At 36.5% G+C, this 20,636-nt stretch overlaps 4 protein-coding genes across 4 annotated transcripts; 1 reads left to right on the forward strand and 3 right to left on the reverse strand.

Annotated features, from left to right (window-relative positions):
* Positions 1–1,303: 1,303 nt before the first annotated feature.
* LOC110413011 (phototropin-1) lies at positions 1,304–9,719 on the reverse strand. Its single transcript, XM_021423701.2, has 21 exons — positions 9,676–9,719; positions 8,276–8,367; positions 7,169–7,439; positions 6,870–7,086; positions 6,687–6,757; positions 6,034–6,140; positions 5,727–5,776; positions 5,472–5,576; positions 5,286–5,345; positions 5,114–5,203; positions 4,769–4,845; positions 4,578–4,662; positions 4,243–4,323; positions 3,805–3,908; positions 3,392–3,441; positions 3,202–3,308; positions 2,966–3,088; positions 2,766–2,817; positions 2,413–2,525; positions 2,052–2,192; positions 1,304–1,690 (listed from the first exon to the last, which is right to left on the reverse strand). Exons 2-21 carry the CDS (start codon positions 8,364–8,366, stop codon positions 1,589–1,591), a joined length of 2,097 nt encoding a protein of 698 aa, XP_021279376.2. The 5' UTR covers position 8,367; positions 9,676–9,719; the 3' UTR covers positions 1,304–1,588.
* Positions 9,676–10,748, reverse strand: LOC149527473 (phototropin-1-like). Its single transcript, XM_089782987.1, has 2 exons — positions 9,994–10,748; positions 9,676–9,857 (listed from the first exon to the last, which is right to left on the reverse strand). Exons 1-2 carry the CDS (start codon positions 10,728–10,730, stop codon positions 9,764–9,766), a joined length of 831 nt encoding a protein of 276 aa, XP_089639113.1. The 5' UTR covers positions 10,731–10,748; the 3' UTR covers positions 9,676–9,763.
* Positions 10,749–16,875: 6,127 nt separating this feature from the next.
* Positions 16,876–18,696, forward strand: LOC110411796 (transferring glycosyl group transferase (DUF604)). The gene is made up of 3 exons (XM_021422100.2): positions 16,876–17,745; positions 17,926–18,468; positions 18,573–18,696. Exons 1-3 carry the CDS (start codon positions 16,876–16,878, stop codon positions 18,693–18,695), a joined length of 1,536 nt encoding a protein of 511 aa, XP_021277775.2. The 3' UTR covers position 18,696.
* Positions 18,697–19,126: 430 nt separating this feature from the next.
* On the reverse strand, positions 19,127–20,543 carry LOC110411798 (Serine/Threonine-kinase RLCKVII protein). Its single transcript, XM_089782995.1, has 2 exons — positions 20,007–20,543; positions 19,127–19,527 (listed from the first exon to the last, which is right to left on the reverse strand). Exons 1-2 carry the CDS (start codon positions 20,173–20,175, stop codon positions 19,127–19,129), a joined length of 570 nt encoding a protein of 189 aa, XP_089639121.1. The 5' UTR covers positions 20,176–20,543.
* Positions 20,544–20,636: the final 93 nt, after the last annotated feature.

The raw sequence follows: 20,636 nt of genomic DNA on the forward strand, positions 1-20,636 counted from the left end.
GCCCAGAAACTGTTAAATAACATGGTTTTTCTTTTATGGAACTTGAAATGATCTGATTAGCATGATTGATTCATGCTATGATTGCCTTCATTTGATGTTCCATAACTTAACGACCATATTCTATATCAATACTATTTCAGATTCTCTGAGCCCGAGATTACAAGATTAATGAATTTTATTCGACATTCATGAAAAGAATTTTGAGTTTTTTTACATATTTTATTATTATATATTTTCAAGTTTAGAATTACACAGTAGATAAATGAGTTCATCCTAACATGAACACTGTTGCTGCTTTCCCAACATAACAACTGTCAACTGGCTTATCCTTCGATCTACCTTCAACTTTATGTCATCTTTATTAGATCACTGTATCAAAGTGTATGATTGCCCTTGGCTTCATGGTTCTTGTGCGGAATGGATTGCACATGGAGGTAAGTACACATGGCATTTCTTCCCAGAATCATGCAATAAACCTTGGGAGTCAATAGTCCTTTGCTGCCAAATTCATGTATAATGCAATTCAAGAAACAAAGATGAGAAGACAATGTTTCTACTTTACTTTTTAGCTTTATTTCTTTACAACTACAGATTACTAGACTTTACATGTATCTAGGCAGTAGTAGTAAAATAAAAGAAGAGAAAAAAACTCATTATATGCTTTTACAAGAGAAGAAAGTGAGATTAAAGGTGGGTGAGTGAACATGTCAAGTCATTATTTCATTTGGTACATCTAATCGAAGGTGAGTCTCCACCCACAAATATGCATTCAAGTGGTGAAATTTTGCGCAGTGAGCTTGGTGTGGTGACCAGGAGGTTGTGGACAAGAAGCTGGCAGATTGAAACTGTTGAAAGTTAAGAGATAGATAGATATTACATATCACAGTCAAACGTTTTACAGAAAGGAAAAATAGAAATTTCATGACAAAGTGTTCTTGATTGATTTTGTGAAGTCTTGTTTAGCCTCGTTTCGACTTTAAAGCTGCACACCATACGTTTTAAGTTACTCGACTCTGACAGCTGTACGTAGCAGTAATTTTAACATACACTAGTTGGGAGCAATATTGGATTATTTGAGGAGGTGAAATAATCAAAGTTACTTGGTGTATCAGCTAGAAGTTTAAATTGTCCTTTCTCAACAATAAAACCATTGTCATCAAATTAAGGGACATGAAGGAAAGTGATGTATGGCAATAGATGGGGCAGTGGGGTTTCAAAACAGTTGAGAAAATGAAGTATGACATACACAAAAAGGGGTATGTAGCTTAGGAATCTAGAAGACAAGGATATTAGGCAGAGAGAGTAAAACAAACTGATAATTATTTACCAACCAAACATAGATTACAGAAGATTACATCCAGCATATATAATTAATCCAAAAATAGAAAGAATATTACAGAACACACAATCAAAAAAACTTCCCTCTTGCAATCAACTTCCTGGCTGTAAAACTACTGATCCTCAGCCAAACTAGGAGCTAACCAGAGCCTCTGATGGTGTTTCCTTGACAATATGAACTTCATGGTAGCAGAGAAATTTGTTGTTCATAATGCGTTTTGAGAATGAAGGATCCTAGAATGCAAACCTCTCAGAAAACATTTGTCTGCAAATCCTGTAGTTCAGGGTCCACAACTTTGTCTTCCTTCCCAGCTTCAGTTGCAAAGAGAGGGACTTCAAGCTCAGGTGGATTCTGGGCATTAAAGAAATGTCAACGAAGTAAATTCTAATAACAAAACAGACAAAGGGGAATGGGGGAATTGGTGTGAAAAAAGACACAACTACTCATATCAGTTTACAATATGCAGCTTTGTTTATTCGTTCAGAAAAACAACAGCAGCTTTGCTTTACTGTAACAATGGTAACTGGACTTCATCTTTGGTAGGAGGGGGCCGCCAAACCAAACATCAATGAATATAACCCTCTATCAAGGCTGTACCGTTCTATAACTTCCATCCTCGGATACCTCACCGACTTAATGAATCAAATGTACCATATGGTAATGCTACAAATGTACTTATACACAATGGGGGTTCAAGGATTTGGAAATTTACCATGCAGCGGACTAGAGCCCAATTTACTCCTTTGAAGAATGGATGTCTCTTTATTTCACTGGCTCCTTCACGAGAACCTAATCTGCTTTTGGGATCTTTATGTAATAACCTGTACATCAACTGCTTTCCATGGAGACTTACCTGCATTCATTCATGCATTATGTGTTAAATCTGTAATATGTATAAAAATTAATCTCAAATCCAACGGTTCTGGAATGAGCCGCAAGATCGTGTGGCTCAAGTGAAAAGAACCGCTTCAGGACAAGAACATATTGGATTGCACTGTAGTTACCACCCATTCTTAAGTCTTTAAGGTAATAAGATTCAGAAGAGAAGATCTTGAAGACAGAAGAAAAGTTACTTGTATACTTCTTGGGAATTTAAGATCTTTCTGAAGAACATTGGCAAATGTCTTCTGTCTTGTCTTTCCCCTGAATGGCGTATACCCATAAAGCATTTCATACAGAAGAATGCCTGGAACAGAAAAACAAAAGCAAACAAAAAAAAATCTTCTGCATTAGATTGAAAGCTAGAATCCCATTGATCAATCAGCACAAAAAGGTATGGTTTCTCATTTCCCATTTGTTCTTATTCAGTCACTTCGTCTGACAGGGAAGGAAATTATAACAATGATCTTAGTAGGAAACTTGGTTATGAAAACATGCACTTTCCCCAATTTTTTATGTTGCTTTAGAAGGAAAAATACAAAATTACCTAAAGCCCACCAGTCCACTGCACTGGTATGGCCTGCCCCAGAGATAATTTCCTGCAAAGAACAGAAAGAGAATGAGCATTCAATAGAAAAAAAGTAGAAATGGCTGATGTGAAAAATGCATTTCTATAGTTGCAACCATTTCTTTAGCAGAAAACAGACAAATATATTTATGTATAGACATTTAAGAAAATAAACTAACCGGGGCAATGTACTCTTCAGTTCCCACAAAAGAATTTGAGGCACGCATAGGTTCTGCCATGAAGATTGGATTCTGCTGACTTTTATGGCGTTTTTTCTTTTCATCTGTCGTTGGAATCAGCAGCTATAAACAGCGGTAAAATTTATCAGGTTTCTTGATGAAGAGAAAAAAATGGGGGATAAAGGAAAAACCCCATAGCTAAACAGTGGCCAGAAGATAAAGAAAGCTTTAGATACCTGTGGTTTGCAAGATGTCAAGCAAGATAAATCAAAATCGGTCAGGGTCACATGTCCATTGCTCTGAAGGAGAACATTTTCAGGCTTTAAATCTCTGTATATAATTCCTGTCGGAAAAGCAACAGAATAACTCAATAACTGATTTATTGACATGGAAGTATGTTCATGTTCATAATTGACTTCAACCAACCTTGACAGTGAAGGTACTCCAATGCAACAACAACCTCCGCAGCATAAAATCTACATTCACAGAAACTTAGAAGTTTAGTTCCAAATCAGACTTGGTAACAAACTGGAAATTGCTGAATTGGGTTTGAAAGGTTAAAACAAATCCATCATTGAGTGTTCTTCCTGGATTCTTCCAGGTTCTCCCCTTTGGGATGATTAATTGAATATTTACTCTGATTGAGCAAAAAAAAAAAAAAAATCCATCATTGAGTATAGGCAAATTGTCAGATGATATTCGTAGATCCTAGTATCCAGTACAAGTATCAAACACCAGAAAGTTTAAAAAACAAAATAAGGTTACATGACTCTATCCGTGAGTCAGAGAATTTCTGGACAAGGTTATGGTAGTGTTAATTGTGGTAAAAAGATAATTACCTTACTGCATCTTCCTTCATGACCTTCATTGGTTGTCTGTCTAAAAGCAGGAAGAGTTCTCCACCAGGACAGTAATCCGTAACCAGACAAATATGTGTTTTAGTCTGCAAAGTATCTGAAAGTTAGAATTTTCATGTCTCCCATCTACAGTAAGCAAGTAAAAAAAATGAGGATCTAATCTCCAATGATCTTCAATTTAGTTGAATTGAGACCAGATTTAACAGCAACAGATCAAGAAATAGATATATGAATTTACAAAAATAAGGCAGGCAAGTTTTGTCTGATTGAATATTGAAGCATCAAAGCTTTATGTTCATGTGTACAAGGAAATTGAAAAGATCCAAGTCTTATATTCACACACAAAATGAAAATCATATTTCAGACAATTATCTAGCTAATCTTGTTAAACAAGCCTGCAGTTAATATCAGTTTTCTAACCTGAAATGATGCATACAATGCTGGAAGAAAAGGGTGATCCAACATGTCAAGAATTTCTCTTTCTGCACAAGCTCTATGCACCTACAGAAAAGGAAGGCATCATGTAAACAAAAACGAAGAAGAATGCCCTTCATACATGGATATCAAGAGAAAGTGAAACTATGGGAAATAAAGAGGATAATAACAAGCTAAAATCGAAACTAAAGGAAAACTCCTCTCCTGGTCCTTGCTCAATAGTTATATGCACTTCCAGGCTTATCATTAGCTAGTATACAAATGACTATATGGGTATTTTTTGGTTTGAAGATTAATACTCAAAATCAATGCAATGATACCTTGTTCCGGTTGAGCATAACACCTTTATCCATAGCTTTCATGGCAAAGTACAGGCCAGTTCCATATAGTTCCACCAAATGCACACTGCCAATAAAAGAAATAGCTGATATAAAAGTTTCTGTGAAAGAATCAGTACATGCATTATACAGCAAAATTGAGTGTACAGCAGGAGAAAAGGAATTAGACAAACCTGCCAGTGTCGCCTGATCCCAATGGCTTTACGGGCCTAAAATGTTTTAGACCTATCCTTTCTCCACTGTCATGAATCTACAAATTACAAGAGCAATGAGACACAAAAATCACATATATACTCAACGTGGAAGGGATATCAGAATGGAACAATCTCGTGTAAAATGACAGATATAAGTTGAAGAACAAATGGAGAATGACAATGGAAATGTAGGTTCTTTGTGCTGAAAATTCTTTTCAGCACCATGCTTCTTCATCATTAAGCCCAGAATCCAAAACCATTTTAAATGATATGTTGGTCCCTTATAAATTATGACTCAGGTACATAAATATGAAAGAATAATACCTTTTGAATAGCTTTCCAAGAGGGACTATCCTTCCTGTGAGGTTTCGGGTGAACTACCTTGGAATGATTCATCCATAGATCTTCTGGATTCTGCAGGTAGTGAAATTTGTTGTAAAGATTTTTGTAAGAAAAAAAGTTTTTCTGGAAAAGTGGATTAGGATTCAAACATTACCATATTGGCGTCTGGAAGTTCCCTCACTGCTTCATCAACATTTTCAGCAGTTTTTTTCACCTGCAAGCAGGGATTGTTTTAAGCCTCCAAATGCTACGGTAATAAAGGAACTTATTTAACAACATAAGGATTTAAGAAAGCAGGAAAAGAAAAAACAAATGGGAAGACAGAGAAAAGAGTTGAGACCAGTTGTTCACTCTCTTGTGCAGCACTATCTGGAAGACTGTTACGAAGTGGATCAACTTTTGCACTGCCATCTAGCTGCACTCCGATAAAATACTGAACTTCTCCCTGTTCATAGAACCCCAAAATAAATCAGAGACAGTTTTGCTCATCAGTCCAGAAAGTCATATGTAGGAGACTTTGATGATCTGCTTAACAAAGGAGTTACATAGCAAAATACAGCATTTACTTTCCAGTTTGAATATTTGAGGATTTTACCTTCTGATCACGCATAGGCTGCAGATGGAACAGGTTCCAGAACTTCTTGCCTGAAATGTGTACAAATAGCTTTGAATCATTATAGGAAGAGACAATCCAGAACATCAAAAATATTAGTAACAGGACTAGAAGGATAAAGATTTTCATATTTACACTATAAATAAGAACGTATAGACTTAGCCTTGGACCGCCGAAAGACAAGAACATTACATGCATGACATGAATCAGTAAACTGAATATTAGGCATCTTCTGGAAACATTTTCTGGGTGTCATATGAAATCCAGAACTTGGAAATTTTAAGCATACCACTCTTTGTGTAGTTGATGAGCTGTACAGTTACTTCTGTTTGGTTATCTATTGCCTCTCGGATCTTCCTCACAGTAGCTGGATCAGTTTCAGGCCCTTGGAGAAACCTAAAAGCATTTCACAATTGCACAGATTAAATGAAGTGAATTCCATTTTTTTATAAAACTCAATATATTGTTTACCTTGATTTTATCTTAAAAAGCTAAGGTATAAATTCATTCTTTATCTGCCTTTCACACTATTTAAGCTATCTTCTTGCATACAGTTCAAATTGAAGAAAGAAATGGTATTGCTTGTTAAATAAAAAGAAGGAAACACAGAATTAAATAAACAAACATAAGATTCAAGAACCAGCTTCTTACACCTGGCTAGAACTAACATGAAGACACACAATCAAAGATAATAACTTTGCTAGATAACTTCTTAATTTGGAGAGGAACTTCCTGATCAAACTAATTTTGCAGCAACAATCCTACTAAATAAAACATTATACAATTCCACGTCAAAAGCTCCTCCAGATGTTTAAGAGCATCATTGCAAATTCAATTTTCAACTTCAGACTGATGTTTTAAGCCTTGCAGGGTGGAATGAGAGGTCAAAATACTTAAAATTTTGATGTTATGATTTGCAAGTATAGGGAATTTGAGGCACACCTGCAATTTCTGCCCAAGATTTCTTCGCGACTGTACTCTGTCAGCTCCAAGAAGCTATCAGATGCAAAGATCTGATCATTAAGCCAAGTGGAAACATTAGTTTCTTAAAAATTGACCTCAAATTTGCATGACCTGATATTAAATATTAGAAACTATACATTTAGCTGGAATTCAAAGTCTTACAATGGGATTATCAGGCAGCCTTGGATCAGTAATGACAAAGTTTTTCTCTATACGTTCAAGTGTGGTGGCAAGATCAATACCCTTCCTCATTTCCTTTTGTCTAACTTTGTCATCAACACTGTCTGGCCTCTCATCATCATCACTCTCATCCTCATCCGCATCCACCAGGAGACTATTGTCAAAGCTTTCAGTAGTAGACTGACTTTTCCTCATAAGCCTGGAGCATGGAAAGAGAACCTCTGTAAAATGGTTGCTTTCATACTATACCAAGAGATCAATCAGAAAGTTCTTCATCATACCCCATGAAAGAAAGACGACTAGATCTTCTCTGTTTCTTTTCTGGCACCTCACTGATACGCTCCATTGAGATTCTAGGACCCCCACTAGATCTTCTTTGTGGAGGTATGCTTTCCGAGTTTCGCCGTGCCAAACCTCCGGATCCTTCTTGCTCTCCGCCACCACCTGATTTTCTAATGAAAGGGTGGTTTGTTGATTCACTAAGTGAACGAGGTTTCCTGACTGCTTCCACAAGTTCTGTTACTGAACCGGCAGCTATGTCCTTTTGGCGGGCTGCAACAACAGATATTCTTAGAGGCCTAATGTTTGCTCAAACCAAGCGTTTGAGTAGAGCGAAAAGCCATTACATTAACAAGAATGAGGTACTTCATGACATTCATGCTAGAATTTAAACCACGTTAGAACTCTCAAAGGGTCACATCTCATTGAAAATTGAATGCAACGATTACATGTTCTGGCAAATTTCTGTTGCTTATGGATCAAATGAGTGTTAAAATATGATACCAACTCAAAACTTTCAACTCTTTTCTACTCATATATAGAGAGCTCAGACCTATTGCATGCAATTTGCAAAAATTCAGATCAATCTTGCATAATGAATAGTACCTGAAATCTCGAGCGTATTTAACTAAAAATAAATGAATACGTACATCGCCTCCCCATGCATGTATCACTTTACTTTTCGGGGTGGAACCATGCATATATAATTAATTAAACAATTCTTTTTGATAATAAATATATGAACAAAAATTCCCTACTTTCATTTAGTGTCATTTTCATAATTTTTCATTAAATATTTAACAAAACTTCTCATATTATGGTTTATAATTTAAAATTTATGAATTAGAGATAAAATTTTTAATTAATAATATAAAACTACATACATGACGTAAAATTATGAAAAGTGATATCAAATGAAGACAAAAGATTTTTATTTAATATATATATATATTTGAAGTTAGATTTTCTTTCTTCAAATAAAAAATAATGCAAGTACTATATATATATATATATTCATCGTTACTGTTATCCATAATAATTCATGTAAGAGGAGTAGTGGGTACTTGGTAGCCGAGAACAGAGAAAAAGAATAATGTTAGAATATATACCATCGTATCGAATCAATGACTCTGGCAATCCATTGGGCCGCAAGGCCCTTTCCTTGGCCCCTTCTGTATGCTTGCTCACCTCCACTTGCATTCTGCCAAATCATTCAAACACAAGGACAAACAGAAATGATGAGGATACACATCCCACCGTGGCATATCGTCCTCTACCTAATCATCCTACATACATTCCCTCTCTTCAGTCCTGTCACCGTCCATCACCCAATCAGACGGTTGGAAACAGCAGGGCCCCCACAGTCCATCACCACCAAGAATTGAATCTTGTGGGTGACCACAAACAAGGATGTGAGCCAGCCAGCCAGCCAGCCCCTCCCAGTTGCCAAACCAGTAAAAGCTTTCTGCAATTATCCGATGTCACGTAAGGGGACAAGGACAATGTGCATTTTCTTCTCTTGCTCATCACTCTTGGTCTTGTGAAGCAATCATGTGACATGTTTTAGGACATATGCCCTTGCACCTACACTCTAGCTAGGTTTGAGGGTTTCTGTCCTTGATAAACAGATCCCATATATCAAATGTTTTAAGATCGTTTATCAGTAAATTAACCAAACCTTCCTAGTCCCTGGCAATCACATGTATCGATGGGACTGCTGGGGTCTGCTTGTGTTCATTTCATGAGTTGTGTATACAGCTTTACGTTGGCAGACCATATGACTTTGTGAAAGGAACAACTGTTCAAGCAATGGAAAACGTGTAGGCTTTGCTTGCCATGATCTAAAACCAGAACTTCCCATAAAGATTTTTTTCCAAGGTATTTACAGGGTCCTCTATACATGTAAGGGCATTAGAAATTTTACTTTTCCTTTTGTATTCTTACTATTTAACGTAAAGTCAAAAACTCAAAAAAAAAAAAAAGACAGGTAATCCATTACATACGCTTACAGAAAAAAATGGTAAATTTTACCCACATTTTCTCTGAATTCAAATTTTCTCACGTGATATTCTATACTTTTTTTTTCACAATTAGCACTGTGAGTATCTTTCTTTTTAATTGACACCCTTTGAATAATTTTTATTCCCACGAAAAACCGTATTGTTAATTTTACATAATAAAATTATAAAAATATTTTTAAATATGAACAAATTAGCTAATTTTGAATTGAAATTTATTTGATAACTTTATTAGAAAATATTAACAGTCTGATCCTTACAAGAACAGAAGTTGTCCACAATGTTAAAATTGGAAAAAAATTATTCATACGGTGTTAATTGAAAAGAAAGATATTCAAAGAGTACTAATTGTGAAAAAAAAATTATAATATATATTATATGAAAAAAAGTTAAAATCGCAAAAACTGAAAATGGAGTTTATTTTTCAAAAAAAAAATGTTATGTGGTAAAAACAAATGTCTAAAGGATAAAAGGAAAAGAGTGAAACTCACCCAATAAACTTCAAGACTTTTCCATTTTCGTCCTTGATAGGTGAAATAGTAAGAAGATTCCAAAAAGGAGTCCCATCTTTCTTATAATTCAACAATCTCCCACAATAATTTGTCCCTGCCTGCAATGCTCCCTAATCTTCGCCACATCTTCCGGGTCCGTACCTGCACCCTGTAAAAACCGACTGGATCCCCACCCACCCACCCACCCAACATTTATTAGAATGTCAGTATTACCCTTCGTTGACCGTTATTACAGTCAATAAAATCATAGTATTAAACAAACTAATGACACAAATATAAAGAAAGAATTGTCTTTACCAGTTCCTGCCTATGACCTCCTTCGAAGTGTATCCAGTCATCTTAAAGAACCCGGCACTTGCATAGAGAATAGGGTAATCGGGTTTGGTAGCATCCGAAACCACGAATGTTTGTTGAAATGTTGACAATGCACCCTTCAAGTCCTCGGATACTCTGGGGAACCCTCTCTCCTTGCTGAATTCGCTGTCTGATTCTTCCGAGCTCCGAACTGAATTATTCGAGCTCCTACGAGAAGTACCAGGTTTGGTGTTCGGGTCATCTCCACCCGAATTCCTGACAACAACTCCTTGTGGTTTACCAGTTTCATCGTCGGTTTTTAGGACCAGCCCCCATTCCGCAGCTCTCTTCGCAGCCACTCCGGCTTCATCCGAAGGATTGGGACTCGCGGTTCCGCCATTATCACTGGTGATCGTATGAACAAGCGGTGATTGTGATAGTGAAGACGATGGTGGTGGTGGTGGTGGTGGTGGAGATGGAGCTGACGATTTTTCCGTGAGTGCCATCCATGATGTTATTTCTTCAACCCGCCCCGACTTGGAGGCTAGCTTGGAAGGGTCAGCTTCCGGGCTCCCACGTGGTTCTATCAAGCTTTGCCACGTGGGTTCTGTCCGAAATGCCGGGTTGATGGGTCGGGTTGAGAAAGTGGTCGGGTTGAAGACTTCAAGCGAGCCTCGAGGGTCCCTTGGCAATGGTGGGAACAAGGATGATTGCTTGGATGATTTTTCTGTTGGGTCCATATCTGCATAAGACCAAAACTAATGCAAATAATAGTGAAAAAAATCTATGTCTAGATAGTTTACATTGTCTAGTCATGCATCACAAGGCAAAGGGAAAGAAAACACATTATAATTCAAATCCATGCAAATATTTTCCAGTGGGGAAGGGGGAAAAAAAAAGACAAAACAGAAAGAATCCAATACTTCTAACATGGTTGAAATTTATGGCTTCATCTATGTCTCATATGCCAATGTTTCATTGTCAACATCAGTGGTGGGACATGAAAATGAACTGGGCTAGGAGCTTGGCGACAGAAGTTTTGGAACTGGATTATGAGGTGATAAAAGAAGCATAAAAAGCCAGTTCGCAAAGTTACCAGGGGCTTCCAGGTCATTTCAGGTTGCTTTCTTCATCCAACTTGTGGCTAAGCTTCTAGTTTGGTGACCGCAAAGTTGTCTGAGAACCTCATGTTTTTTGGGGTAGTTTGGTCATGGGGAGTGGGTTAGGTGGAGATGTGGAGGGGGAAAAAATCAGGCCAGGCCAAGCCTCTGAAAAACAGCCTGTTAACTTACCAGAGCTCTAGGACATTATCTAGATGTTTCCCTGATTAAAGCTGTCCCAAAAACAGAGCTCTTTGCGGCCCATGAGAGTGAAAGAAAACCTAACAAAATTATGTTGCGGAAAACAAGAATACTTTCAGTACAGATTTTTTAGCAGAGAAATTTCAGTCATGAATCTGTTTTAAGATCATGCATTCTAGAGCTTGAGACCCAGAAGTAGATTTCTTTTAAGTTCAGAGAAAGTAAACATGGAATTGAAGAGTACTTCAAGAAACAACCCCAAGAAAAAATGATGACCAAAAATCCTGTTTTCTGGATGATCTTTTCCTAGCTGCAACTGCTGACAGCTGTGAACTTCTTGAGAGGAATGGAAAATCGTTGGAAGTAAAGAAGAATAAAAGAACTTCGAATGTGAAAATAAGCAAACAAATTAGAAAGAGGCTACCTCAAGTGAATCAAGCTGAGTCTTCAGAATCAGATCCTGGTTTGTTTTGCTTGATAAAAGAAACTCTGCAAAGATATAACAGCTGACGGTTCTCAAGTTGAGCAAACAACCAAAACCTCGTAGAGTAAAAGTTCCATGTAAAAGAACCACAGAAAGAAAAAAAAACGAGAGGACAATGGAAGTGAAACTACTTTTTAATGGCAATAAAAAGGCCAAGAAAAGGAAGGAAGGAAGGAAAACAGAATAGAATGATTGTCGGAAAGGTCTGGCTTCCCATCCCTCTGGACCTGAATTTCACATGGCTCTTGCTTTTCAGCTCGGATCCCTATAACTCAATCATGGAAGTATATATATATATATATTCCTTAAAAAGAAAGCTCAGAAGAAGCATAAGATAGTTGTTTTCTTTCTATCAAAATGTATACATACATTCCCTATAAAACCACTCACCTTATACTGATTTCTCGATCCCTTTGGGTTTGGTATATACAGTCTGGAAATGGGTTGGCAACAAAAAAGAAGAAACAATAACAACAAAAGCCGAATCAGCAGAAACGGAAGCAAATTTCTGAAGCACGTTGAAAGTTGCAGGACTATCCCGACCGTAGTGGTGGTCTCTTCAAGCAATGCTCCCTTGGTGTCTTGGTTGTCTCCACTCACACAAATAAGCAGCCAAAACTTCTTCCTTTCTTTTATTTTAAGGATAATTCATAACTCCAAGACTTATCATCATGAAAACAAATTAGAAAAAGGAAAGGAAGTATCTTTTCGAACTTAACTGCAAATTGTTGAGGATGACAAGGAAATGGCAATATGAGAAGGGAAAAAGCAACTATGGCCGGTTTCTACCATTTTAGAGGTATCATAGATGGACACGTGGCATACTTGGCTGATGTGGGGAAATCGAGTGGTGGGATGTTGGAAAATTTTTGTCATCATTTGATTTGATGGAATCTGTTCAACATGAAAGTTAAAAGGGCTATGACTAAATAAGAAGGACCATCTCTTTACATATTTCCTTGCTTTGCTTATCCATTTTTCTTTTTGTTTGCAATCATAATCATAAATGTATGATTAGAATCCCATTGCTTGCATGCTAAATTTTTGATTAAAGAGAATGATTTAATTGTGTGGTTGGAGGATAACGTCTTCATGGCATGCCTGAACTCTTCTGTAAGAGAGAACAAATTGCAATTTATTCAATTAGTATTAACATGTCTATTATTGTGGCTCGGCGCATTACATGTTACCATCTAATACATCATTATTGTTCAAGTTAAAACATGCTCAGCTTGGCTTTTTTTGTTTTTTTTGGCTTATATATCATCTTTCATTTAAAGGGTGCATTACTATGTGGGATAGAGACTACCATGGCACTGCATCATTAAATGGGCCAGTTAAAGGTGCACTATGGAGGTCGATGGAGACCCTCATTGCACTGCACCGCCATTGGACGAGCCAGTTAAGAGTGCTTTGTGGTGGATGGAGACTGATCTCACCGCATTGCACCGCCACTGGCCAAGTCGATTAAGGGTGCATTGCGATGGACTCAGACTCTCACCGCACCACATTGCCACTGGACCGATCACTTAAGGTTGCATTGCGGTGGATGGAGATTCTTACTGCACTACATTGCACGTTGGATCGACCCTACAGAAATGTACAATATCAAAGATACAATAGGTGGAAAACGAGCTTAACATTGAGACTATGAAAACAGAATCAAGACTCAAAGGGTTATCTATTGTGTAGGTCCATCTGATTTACAATCAATTTGGAAACCAAACATAATATTTTCAATTTCTTCTTTGTCCAACGCAAATAGAATAGAACAAAAAATATTAAAGCTCAAAACAAGCTTCACATTGATTTCATGCCTTGGCATATAGGATGTATCCTATTCATTTTGAAAACATAATCAAGAGTATCTTTAATGTAGGTCCATTTGATTTAAAAGAAATTTGGAGACCAAACATAATATTTTATTTTGTTCTTTGCCAAAGACATTTCGGACGGAAAAATCGAATGAGATAGATAAGTTTAACCAAATAAAATAAAAATATTTCTTTATATATTTAATTTATCTATCAATGTATCCACATTTTTTTATTTAAAAAGTTGAATTCAAATATTTCCTCGATCAATTAAAAAAAATCAAATAAGAATAACGATTTTCACTCATTATTTGAATTTCTTCAACAAATCAACGACCTAAAAAAAATATACATGCAATTAATTACTAACCCAATTGTTAGAATTTGACCTTGGTCTAACAATGGAGGAATAAGCCTCCTTGGCTACTCCCAAAGACATTAATTGATGGAATTTTCCTAGCTAATAATTCTTTAATGCTATATTAATGAAACACAAAATATAGGTATATAGTGCAGCTGCTCTGGTTACTGTAAACCAGCTACTATTGTTCTTTTTGCACCATTTATTCATAGATTCGAACCTAGGAAAATGACCACACCCCTTTCCAGGAAAAGTTGTAGAAGCACATGAAGATTTCTTTCTTTTTTTTTTACTGAAATAATTATTCACTTCATAAGTTTGTCAGTGATTCCTATTAATTTATACAACAACTTTTCAAAAAAGAAAAAAAAACTTATATAACAAGAAGTTTGCATAGAATAATGGGTACTCACTATATACTTTTGAGATATATATCTATATATGTTCAAACCCTATTATTTACTTAGATCCTTAAATTCTATAAATACTTGATTAATATTTAAAAATTATTATCTAACTATATCCTTATTAGATAATTAGCATTACCCTTTAAATACTTGATTTTTCTCAAAACTCTTTGATTTATGATTATAAAGTTTAGTTGCTCGAGTTCGATTCTCCTTGCAAGTAAATATAAATTTTACTTATTTGCAATTCTAAATTGATTATATAAACGAGCTTAAGGTATAAATATCTGATACTACCCAAATAAAAACATAATCCGATATAAGTATCAAGTATTTTTATCCAAATCCAAGACAAATAACAAACTTCATACACAAACATATTCCAAATTCAAATATAAAATTCACGAATACTATATATGTAATTAATCGGATTGCTCTACATATCCGAAAATTAAATACTCATTGTCATCTCTAAACGAAAATAACACATCATGTTGGCGACAAAAATGTTTAGGCTAATAGTAACTACTTTTCTAAAAGGTGACATGGACTTGGTCTAATATAAACTAAGATTAGGGTTAATTGATTGGGAAATAAGTAGATATTGTATAATTGTAAAATATAAGATCAATAGAACACTAGGCCCACATGTGGTAGGACCCAAGAGACATGTGAAGAAAACTTTTGGAGTAACCTTACCTTATCTGCTCACGGCTGAAATGCTGATTGTTGGCGTGGGAGGTCACAGTCACACGCTGCCTGTTGCACAAAGTTGTGCCCTTTTCTTGGTAGGTCCGATCATCTCTGTCAAGATTCAAGATGGATCGAACTTTTGCTGCTCTTGGTCCTACTTCCCTTGCCTCTCTTCTTGGGAAAAATGAAGGAAAGAAAGAAAAAAGGCATGGGAATCATGGTCTCGTGTGTTGTTCGTCATACAAACAAATTAAAGGGTCGTGCATGGCTTGTCCTCACCATCACTCCCTCCTTGTTTGCCGTAGAACAAAACAAGAGGTTAAAGAACAAGAAAAAATTTGAATCAAAATTTTATATTTTCTACCGTGTAAAGGATCCAAAGCAGTAAACACTTTATTGTTTCGATTTTGAGGTATATATATATACACGAGTTATTGTCTTAATTCTACAAAGAGTAAAAATCGTATCCACGTAATTAATACATTCTATTTTATTAAAAAACTTCTAACAATGATCTTTTACTTATTATTTTAAAAAGCTAATAATCACAACAAAACATTCAATAACAATTGTATGGTCTAGAAATTCTCACCGTCACTCGAAACATAAAGATTTTTTCTTTTCTTAAGAAAACAAGAACCTTGATCCAAATTGGCTTTAGTTCACTAGTTGCTTTCAAATTGAAGGGGAGATTTAAATAATAACTGAATTTGTAAAACGACTAGTAATCCTAACCATGAAAGAAGATTCTTGAACCCTTTTTTTTTCTTAGAATATATGCAAATTTAGCTATCAATGTGTGGCATGAAATGGAGTAAATTGAACATATTTATTATTCACGTGCCCATGTTCTAATTCCCAAAGACATCATCTTCAACTTTGGGCTCTCCACTAAAAAACCCCATTTGCTCCCAACCACAAGCTTGGTTGGCCTACAATTATTGATGGACTTTGAATTTTACAAAAAATAAATAAATTTCAAGACTGATTATTATTAGGTTAAAATGGTGAATTTTTATTTCTTTGTGAATAACACCCAAAACTTGTACATATATCAAACTCCAAACCTTACCCTTTTCATCCTTCGGTTTCGGCTTTGGGCATTGATTCGGCTAAGGAAACTGGGCCTATCCTTTTTTTCCCTCACCCCATTTTGTTCCTTTAAGGGCTTCCAAGCCCATATTTCGGACACCCACAGTCCTGACGAGGATGTTTGGTGTATAAAGTTTATATATTAGTATTTAATTAAATATTAATATCTCATTTATAAAAAAAATTTAAAATTTAAACACTTTAAAAATAAATATTTATGATTTTAAAAATTTTTAAAATTTTATTTTTACGTGTTTATAAGACTGACACTATGATTAAGTGATAATATATAAATATTATATATAGATAATGTATCAGATATAAACGTATAAAAATTTAATAATATATATATAAATTATATGGATTCTGTGCAAGATTTCAATTCGAAAAATACCCGTATTCAATTTTTCATAATTTGTGTCGGAAATTAAAAATTTACTCAAACCATCAAAAGTAAAAGTTTCAAACCCATGCAAAGAGGTAGGTATCGAAAGAAAAAAAAATGTACATGTAAGAAAACGAAAATTCTTCTCTTGAGATCCGAATAATTCTCAGTCCAAGCTGATTTCTATAGCTATCCTTCTCCTTCTCCATGCTTTGAACCGAAAACATGGGAAGAATCAATAGCAAGACGAGAACAAGAACAACAAGATCATCAAAAACAACAAAAAAGCAAAAACAAAGAAGAAAAATTACAAAGAAATTGCAAGAAGCTTTCACCCTTTAACAACAAATGACCTCTACGCAGCAACGCATGCAACAAAGTAGCTTTAGAGGGATCGTCATTTATTTCTTCATAGCCATGGCTTTGCTTTACATTCTGTACTCGAATCTCCTGCTGAGCAATGACCGCAAAGATTGTCCTGATGTAACCAATCTCTCCACAAAAATTGAAGCAGCAGTACCCTTCAACTATTCCTCCACCACCTCTTCACGAGTTGAAAAAATTGCAGAGGAAAAGAAAGTAGAGCCTGTACCTGAACCAGCCCCAGGTTACCATCGATATGACTTAGAGCTGAAACACATTGCTTTCGGGATCGCAGCTTCCTCAAATTTGTGGGATATCAGAAAAGAGTACATAAAAGTATGGTGGAGGCCAAAGGAGACTAGAGGGGTAGTTTGGGTGGATAAGCAAGTCAGGACCAGGAGAAATGAAGGGCTGCCTGAGATTCGGGTTTCTCAGGACACTTCCAAGTTTAAGTACACAAACAAGCAGGGCTCTAGATCGGCACTGAGGATTTCAAGGGTTGTTTCGGAGACACTTAAGCTTGGAATGAAGGATATCAGGTGGTTCGTAATGGGGGATGATGATACAGTTTTTATTGCGGACAATGTGGTAAGGGTGCTTTCCAAGTATGATCATACACAGTTTTATTATGTTGGGAGTGCATCAGAGAGTCATATTCAGAATATATTTTTTTCATATGCTATGGCATTTGGAGGGGGTGGATTTGCAATAAGCTATCCATTGGCAAAAGAATTGGCAAAGATGCAGGATAGGTGCATCCAGCGATATCCAGCATTGTATGGCAGTGATGACAGGATTCAGGCTTGCATGGCTGAGCTAGGAGTGCCTCTCACCAGGGAACTTGGCTTCCATCAGGTAAACTTCGGCCTCTTCGATTTCGCTCTTGCCCTATTCACAATGGGAAAGAATGAAAATATATGAAATTATAAACTAGTCATAAATTTATTAAGTAGGATAGGAATAGGAAGCCCTTCTTGATCTTCATTCAAGAATTTGGAAGGCGGGGGTAACTTGTTTTTTCTTATGCTTGTACAGTATGATGTGTATGGAGAACTATTAGGCCTCCTGGGAGCCCACCCAGTGACTCCATTGGTATCACTCCACCACCTAGATGTAGTGGAACCTATATTCCCTGGCATGAAACGAGCCAGAGCCCTTGCACACCTGCTTGAAGCTGCCAAAGAGGACTCGGCAAGTCTGATGCAGCAATCCATCTGCTATGACTCGAAACGATTTTGGTCAATCTCAGTCTCTTGGGGCTATGTGGTTCAAATCTTGAGGGGAGTAATGTCTCCCAGAGAGCTTGAGATGCCCACTAGAACTTTTCTTAATTGGTACCGGAGGGCTGATTACACTGCTTATGCATTTAACACTAGGCCCGTCGAAAGACACCCTTGCCAAAAGCCTTTCGTTTTCTATATGAGCAAGATCAAGTATGATCGTGCTAGGAAGCAGACAATAGGGGTGTATTATCGCCATAAAACACGCAGCCGTTATTGCCGTTGGAGAATGGCCTCTCCTGAGAGAATTTATTCTGTTGTAGTCCTAAAGAAACGAGATGATCTTCGATGGCAGAAGGTATACTTTCTATTCTTTTTTCTATTCAGAATGTTATTGAGTAGAACACTGTCCAAAGAAATTACAGATGCTGTTACTAGCTGAATCCCAATTTCGTTTTGCAGTCGCCGAGGAGGGATTGTTGCAGAGTTCTCCCATCAAGGAAAAATAATACAATGGTTTTATCGGTAGGAAATTGCAGAGAGGGTGAGGTTAACGAATTACAGACGAAAAGAGGATCTTCATAGGTCTTTTTCTTTTTCTTTTTTATCTTCTTTTTTCACCATGGCCCAAGGCATTCAGCATACAAGAATAAGTTTAACGCTAAGGGTGTCAAGAAGAACAGAGATCAGATGTAATTTTGATACTCCAACAGGCTCAGGAAAGAAAACTATTTACCCACAACTAATCATGAAATGAGTCATACATGATTGCATGCTTTTCTCTCTTGTTGGTGTCTGTATGTGTAATTCAATACAAAACAATCAACAACAGTTGATATCCAGAATCACTTGCTGCAGGAGGTTCCCTTACTATCTCTTTTGCCATATTCATGATACAGCAAAAGGGAAAATGTTCTACCTCTAATTCCATAAGGGGGGCACCTGACATCCTAACTACAACATTGACAGAAAAGAGAATTCCTACAAACTGTTTTCCATTTTCAGAAACAAATTCTTCAATTACTTTCGGTCACTACACGTGCTTCAGTTCCATTCCCTGTGAGATTCTGTGGGACTGAGGCAATTGGTGATGTAGCAGACACCAGGATGGCGAGTTCAATCTGAGAAGTATTAAGAGACAATGGCATTTCGACCGGATGTATGGCCACAATTCTGCCATCCTTGATCTCCACAGTCACTGCTTTAATTTTCAAACCAAAAACAAAAGATTCAGAGGTAATCAACACTGAGCAAAAGCAAGTTTTTGAGATACACGAAAGTAGTTTCGTCTGTAATTGCCTTTTCTTTTTCTTTATCACAGCTCTCTTGAGAGTTAAACAAGATGGCATAACTCCAAAAGCTATTTTACTACTATCAGAATCAAAACAAATTCTGGCTTCTGAGGCATCCAGTGAATAAAAACCAAAAGGAATGATCATTTAAGCAATTTAATGATTTTCTTTCCTTTTCATGCCATTTTTCTTGAGATCGAAACAGAGGGGACAGGACGATTCAGCAATAATTCTAATAACAGAAGTGCTTATAATGAGACTGTAAAAGTTTTAATTACTTTTATTCTCACACTGTAATCACAATCAAGACACAAAAAATGGTCTAAAGATTAATAAATAATAATTAACAGGAGACGAGAGACTATCAAACAATTATTAGCAAAAAGCCAGCTTCAATTTAACCCATCAAAGAAATAAAGCCAGAAACTTAACTTCCTCACCAATGAATAGACAAGAAAGGGAATAAATGAAGAAAAGCTAGAAAAGGGCTCTTGAAAACGAATGCACCCAATCTAGGACAACATCAAGACAGACAGAAATCAGAATAAAGACAGGAGAGCTTGCATGTTTCATTGAAAATCTTGCAGAAGAACATCAACGCTACCTGGACGAGAGAACCACCAGAGAATGAAGAAGCTGAGTAGGACGACCACGGGAATGGCATGGGTCCATTTCTCTGACAATGGAAACACCCGAGACTTAGAAGCCACTCTTTCCTTCTTGGCAACTTTACCCTGTGGTTGCGAAACTGGAAGATGACCAGGTCTCATCATGTTTCAGGAGAATGCTTTTCTTCTAGCTGCGAGAGAGAGAGAGAGATTTGCTGAAGATTGAGCTGGAGAAAACGTTTTGAGTGTTGTCTTGTAGGGAGCTGAAGTAACAAGGCTATAGTTTGCGGTTAGGTAGTTAGGCTTCTAACGACTTTAGGCGGGAAATCTTTTGGCATGCGACAGGAAGAGAACTTTGTGGGAATCCAAAACTTTGTCAATCTTAACAAATTTAAGTAAATCTTAGCAAATGTTCGGAACTAGAAAGCAATAACCGGGTGAATTCAGCCCAGCGGAGCTTAGCGGAAGCCTTTCCAAGATTCGAATGAATGCTGCTTTCTTTCACGTAACTGACGTTTGATGATATATAAGCTAATCCTGAATATTCACTTCGTACATGTAAGAATGCAAAAGTGACTCTTGAGTTTGGAATTTGGAGTTAAAATTAACAAATCACGCTTTTTATT

The sequence above is a fragment of the Theobroma umbraticum genome, unplaced genomic scaffold, assembly GCF_002168275.2.
Source record: "Theobroma umbraticum cultivar Fairchild unplaced genomic scaffold, ASM216827v3 scaffold_95.0, whole genome shotgun sequence".
Lineage (NCBI taxonomy): Eukaryota > Viridiplantae > Streptophyta > Magnoliopsida > Malvales > Malvaceae > Theobroma > Theobroma umbraticum.